This window comes from Myxocyprinus asiaticus, chromosome 49 (assembly GCF_019703515.2).
Source record: "Myxocyprinus asiaticus isolate MX2 ecotype Aquarium Trade chromosome 49, UBuf_Myxa_2, whole genome shotgun sequence".
NCBI classification, from domain to species: Eukaryota; Metazoa; Chordata; class Actinopteri; order Cypriniformes; family Catostomidae; genus Myxocyprinus; species Myxocyprinus asiaticus.
The window spans coordinates 3,612,161-3,618,266 of record NC_059392.1 but is presented as its reverse complement, the minus strand read 5'-3'; the positions used below and the strand labels follow the sequence as shown (position 1 = coordinate 3,618,266).

Sequence of the window (6,106 nt, the reverse complement as noted above, 5' to 3'; positions counted from 1 at the left end):
GTATGTGTTCAGACTCGTTTGTCATGTGATTCCTGTTAAGGCAAAACATTTAGAAATTTTGTCTTTAAGGGCGAAATCAGCATTTATATTTTATTGCACTTAGCCAAAATGCTGTCCCGTTTATTAAAGGAGCACCAATCTAAACAAAACGAAAGGAAGGAGTTACAAGGTATGTGCTACTGTAGATCACAGGCCTGTGCAATTTAAATGAACATCTTTAGAAAGAAATTAAGTTTTGCACTGATGTTAATGATATATTCTGCACTTTATTTTCATTTAATCCTGTTTTCTGCCTTCATATAGTCACTGAAAATGCTTTTGTGTACATTATGGAGGGGAAAAAAACGAATTTAAGACACATTTTAAACAATAAATACAATAATTATTCATAATAATTATATCAATAAATGTATTATTATTAATACGTAGTAAATAATGAATATATTCATAAAGAATACATTTTAATTATAAATACAAAATACAGACATAAATGTAGTAAAAAGTACATGTTATAAATTATAACAAACTTAATACATATATTAATAATAATTAATACAATTAATAAAACACTCGATTTTGTGATATTATAATAAATGTTACCATATATATATATATATATATATATATATATATATATATATATATCTGTATATATATATCAACAAGGCATTTCCATCCACAGAACTGCCGCTCTCTGGATGTTTTTTGTTTTTTGGCACCATTCGGAGTAAATTCTAGAGACTGTTGTGTGTGAAAATCCCAGGAGATCAGCAGTTACAGAAATACTCAAACCAGCCCATCTGGCACCAACAATCCAAAATCACTGAGATCACATTTTTCCCCATTCTGATTGTTGATGTGAACATTAACTGAAGCTCCTGACCCGTATCTGCATGATTTTATGCACTGCTGCCACACGACTGGCTGATTGGATAATCACATGGATGATTGTTGGTGCCAGATGGGCTGGTTTGAGTATTTCTGTAACTGCTGATCTCCTGGGATTTTCACGCACAACAGTCTCTAGAATTTACTCCGAATGGTGCCAAAAACAAAAAACATCCAGTGAGCGGCAGTTCTGTGGACGGAAATGTCTTGTTGATGAGAGAGGTCAACAGAGAATGGCCAGACTGATTTGAACTGACAAAGTTTACGGTAACTCTGATAACCGCTCTGTACATTTGTGTTGAGAAGAATATAATCTCAGAATGCTATTCTGAGATGCGGGTTGGTCTTCCATTTATAAGATGATAATGTCATTAAATGTAATAAAATGGTTTCATTGGGTGCAGAGCGGCGGAGGCGAGAGGCCATAGCAGCTGCAACATGTTTAACCGAGGCTTTAGTGGACCATCTCAATGTCGGGTGAGTCTCTGTAATGATTTAAAAGTTGATAAAACTCCCAGGATTGTAAGGCATTATGTATGCAGTCCATTCATGTGATCATAGTGGTCATAATCCAAGTCTTTGTGATGAAACTCTGCAAAAGCAGCTTAGAGCACAACATTCGGATGCAACAGAGCACTGTTCGCGCAACAGTCAAATTTATATAAGCGGGATGGGAAAATTTAAACATGTTTAATGCATGGTTATTTTGCTGTTTGTTTTGCTTTATTGTTTGTATTGATTTGTCCTGTCTTTTAGGGTGGCACAGGCCTACGTCAATCAACGGAAGCTGGACCATGAAGTAAAGACTTTGCAGGTGCAGGCCAGTCAGTTTTCCAAGCAGACAGCCCAGTGGATCGGCATGGTGGAGAACTTCAACCAGGCCTTAAAGGTAGGCCAGGTTTTAAGCCAGGTTATTTGTCGTCAAACATCACTATGGAACGCTTGATTTGTAAACTAGAGGCATTATAAGTCTAAACTCTTTTGTTGGAGGCAAAGCCAAATTCTTGAACACTACGAACTGTTTTTTATGACAATGAAAACTGATCTGAATTTTCAGGAAATTGGAGATGTGGAAAACTGGGCACGAAGTATCGAGATGGACATGAGGACAATCGCGACAGCTGTGGAGTATTTGCACAAAGGCCCGGTTCAGCCCTCGACCTCCTGAGCAAATGGACTTCACTTGAAGCGAATGGTCCTATATGGACAGAAGGACACTTTTATTGGAGACATTTCCATCTGATTTATATCAGCAAATGCTTATTTCTGAAAATATCTGTTTTTCTATCATATGATTTTGGTTATAGAATAAAAAAAGTTATGTTATAAATGCTGCATTGGTGCATTTGATTGCATTTCAGGTCTGAATGTCAAAAATATATCTTGGTAATACTTCACACCAAAATCAATTGGAAAAAGAAATAAATGAACAAATAAATGAAGTCTATTTTTAGGACCATTAGGATTTTTTGGCATTAGCCTTTCCATTTATTCTCACTAATGAATGTATTGTTCCCTCCAGGATTACAAACTTGCTTTATTCCCTTCTAGCTTTCATAGACGTAACAGTGTACTAAAATAGATTTTTTTGATACAATGTCTTTTTTGGTCACTTTTATAACCGTGCTATTTATTTTTTACTTAATGTTAAATCCTAAAGTTCACACACACTGAGATGCTGTATAATCCATACATTCTTCATTCTTTTGAAATCTTATAGGATTACTTTCATTTACACAAGGAAAAACATGTATGTTTAAGGGGTCATGAAAGGATAGAGCAGAGCGTGATGTGTGTAAGTGAAATGGGATGCCGGATTCTGATTGGCTACATTGTAAAGACCAGATGTAAATGGTAAAAGATGTGTGAAAAATACTGTCCTTTTACTTATATTATCAAGTGTTCAAATAATTCACACATATAATGGTGATTTTAATTTAGCTTGGTTTTCAAATCGTGTCATCTTGAAACTCAAGAGCCACAACCACAGAGGGAGACTTATATAATAATAATAATAATTTTATATATATATATATATATATATATATATATATATATACAGTTGAAGTCAGAAGTTTCACCTACCTTCAAACTGAGTGCCTCTTTGCTTGACATCATGGGAAAATCAAAAGAAATCAGCCAAAAAATTGTGGACCTCCACAAGTCTGGTTCATTCTTGGGAGCAATTTCCAAAAGCCTGAAGGTACCGCGTTCATCTGTACAAACAATAGTATGCAAGTATAAACACCATGGGACCACACAGCCATCATACCGCTCAGGATCCTAGAGATGAACGTCGTTTGGGGCGAAAAGTGCAAATCAATCCCAGAACCACAGCAAAGGACCTTGTGAAGATGCTGGAGGAAACAGGTATAACAAGTATCTATATCCACAGTAAAACGAGTCCTATATCAATATAACCTGAGAGGCTGCTCAGCAAGGAAGAAGCCACTGCTCCAAAACCACCATAAAAAAGCCAGAATACAGTTTGCAAGTGCACATGGGGACAAAGATCTTAATTTTTGGAGAAATGTCCTCTGGTCTAACGAAACAAAAATTGAACTGTTTCGCCACAATGACCATCGTTATGTCTGGAGGAAAAAGGGTGAGGCTTGCAAGCCGAAGAACACCATCCCAACCGTGAAGCATGGGGGAGGCAGCATCATGTTGTGGGGGTGCTTTGCTGCAGGAGGGACTGGTGCACTTCACAAAATAGATGGCATCATGAGGAAGGAAAATTATGTGGATATATTGAAGCAACATCTCAAGACATCAGCCAGGAATAATTATATATATATATATATATATATATATATATATATATATATATATATATATATCGTCAACAAATAAAATAAAAAATATAAATAAATAAATAAAAAATTTAAAGCTGAGGTAAAGTTTTATAAAAGTTTTAACAGTTTTTAATAAACGTTATAACAATAGAAGCATAAATACTGTAAAAAAAACTTTGAATGGTGTAAAATTAATTACAATTATATATCAAATATCAAACTTTTGTTCTAAAATTAAGAATATATATTCAGATTTATGTGACAAAGGATGTTAAAGATCATGAAATTAATCACCAAGTTTTTATAATTTTTTGAATCTCATTTTAGCTTTTTTTTTTGCACTTCATTTAAATTGTCTTGCGATGATGTGACATGAATTTTCAAAACCACAAATGTTTTTTTGTCATAAAACATTCATGTATTTTATATATATATATATATATATATATATATATATATATATATATATATATATATATACAGTTGCAATCGAAATTATTCAAACCCAAGACAGTAAGGACTTAAAAGGTAAGCTTTTCTGATGACCCAGAATTTTTAAACTTTACATTTATATCAGTTGAGTGACACATTCAAAGTCATAGTGTGAATATGTAACCTAATATTTGTAAATAGTAGGATTTTTTTTAAATACAGCCATGTCATAATTATTCAACCCTTATTGCATGTAGCTGTTTCTTAAATATGTAAGGCTACACAAGTAATTGTTTTACAACAAAATAAGTCATCAATCTGCAATGGCACTTATTTAAGTTTTAAAAGTTTAGTGTCGTAAGCAAAAATGTATTTCTATGCAAAAAATGCAATTAAAAATAAGTTGACTCAAAAGCTAATAGAGGAGATTATTTCATTACACAAGAAAGGTCATGGCTAAAAGTACATTTCCAAGGCACTTCGATTTCCAATAGACAAAGTTGGCAGCACCATTCATACATTTTATAAATATGGTACAACAGCAACCTTCTTGGGGTGTGGAAGAAAGCAAAACTTCACCAAGGGAAATGTTGACTTGAATATTCAAGAAGTAATTAGGAAAGAAGTAGGAAAGACCTGTGGAGTCCTGGAGGAAGGTTTTATGGACGTAAGACACTGAAATGAGTTTTACACCCATGGGTCAGCAGTACGTCTGGAGTAAGATGACAAGGTGATGACAAGAACGACACCATCCCCACAGTGAAGCATGGAGGTGGGTCAGTCCTGTTATGGGGGTGTTTTGCGGCTGCAGGAAACGGCTATCCTGACTATGTGACTGACACCATGAATTCTTTCAGGTATCAGGCCATTTTGGCATGAAAAATGTGATGCCTTCAGTGTGTAAATTGAAGCTCGTGATCACTGGACTTTCCATCAAGACAATAACACCAAGGACACATCCAGGTTGTCCAAAATCTGGTTCAGGGAGAGGTTGTGGAATGTCCTTAAATGGCCCTTTCAGTCCATCATTAAAATCCCATTGCAAACCTTTGTTGGGATTTCAAGGAAGCAGTGGCAGCACAGAAACCAAAGAATGTCAATGAGCTGGAAGGTTTCGCTCATGAGAAATGTGTAAAGTGTCCGAAACCTGAGAGCACTTACCTGAAACATTTATTTGATGTTATTAAGGAAAAAGGATGTTCCACAGATGATTGACTTTGGGGGTTGAATATTTTTGACATGACATTTGTGGAGAGAATTAGTTATTTTTTATTTTAAAATTTGGGTAAACTGAACTGTTTGTTCTCAAAATCACTCAAATGTGTATTAAAAACTTACTTTGACTGTTTACTGAGGTTTTAGTTGATGTGTTTTAATTCACATCACCAGAATGTATTGCTGGTCAGGGGGGTTGAATAATTTTGATTGCAACTGTATATATATATATATATAATTTTTAAATGAATTATAGCATGCCAGGTCACTGCTGACTCTCTTTGAAATTTCATGTCAACTACCCAAATAGAACTTTCAGCAGCCTAAAAATATAAATAACTAGAGTGTTTCTCTTAAAGGAATATTCCAGACAAAATACAAGTTCAGCTCAATTGACAGCATTTGTGGCATAATATTGATAACCACAAAAAATTATTTCGACTAGTCCCTTGTTTATTTAAAAATAAACAAAATCAGAAAGGCACTTACAATGGAAGTGAATGGGGCCAATCCGTAAACGTTCAAAGACACCCCAGATTACAAGAACCTTTGGGCCAAATGTGGAAGTTAGCTGTCACATCTGGCCTAGATCTGGCATGGCTAAACACACGTGGGTCAAACTTTCACCATATATGTTTTGCCAAAGCTGTAGAATTGGAGGGAATTTTCTCTTGGGTCACAAGTGGCATTGAGGTATATGACCCAGATGACAACACATAGCTGAGAACCATGTGTGGCTTGGCTATGGCAAGCCATGGAAAAAGTTTGGTTTATAC

At 34.9% G+C, this 6,106-nt stretch overlaps 1 protein-coding gene across 1 annotated transcript; it reads left to right on the top strand.

Annotated features, from left to right (window-relative positions):
• LOC127437964 (biogenesis of lysosome-related organelles complex 1 subunit 1-like) lies at positions 1–2,335 on the top strand. Its single transcript, XM_051693145.1, has 4 exons — positions 1–169; positions 1,293–1,365; positions 1,645–1,777; positions 1,946–2,335. The coding sequence occupies exons 1-4, from the start codon at positions 109–111 to the stop codon at positions 2,054–2,056; spliced, it is 378 nt and encodes a 125-aa protein (XP_051549105.1). The 5' UTR covers positions 1–108; the 3' UTR covers positions 2,057–2,335.
• Positions 2,336–6,106: the final 3,771 nt, after the last annotated feature.

Excerpts from the sequence above, each read along its gene's own strand:
- LOC127437964 (XM_051693145.1), top strand. The coding sequence starts at position 109 with ATGCTGTCCCGTTTATTAAAGGAGCACCAATCTAAACAAAACGAAAGG. Across the intron at positions 1,366-1,644 it reads GTGGACCATCTCAATGTCGG|GGTGGCACAGGCCTACGTCA; the intron begins GTGAGTCTCTGT and ends CCTGTCTTTTAG. Across the intron at positions 1,778-1,945 it reads ACTTCAACCAGGCCTTAAAG|GAAATTGGAGATGTGGAAAA; the intron begins GTAGGCCAGGTT and ends CTGAATTTTCAG.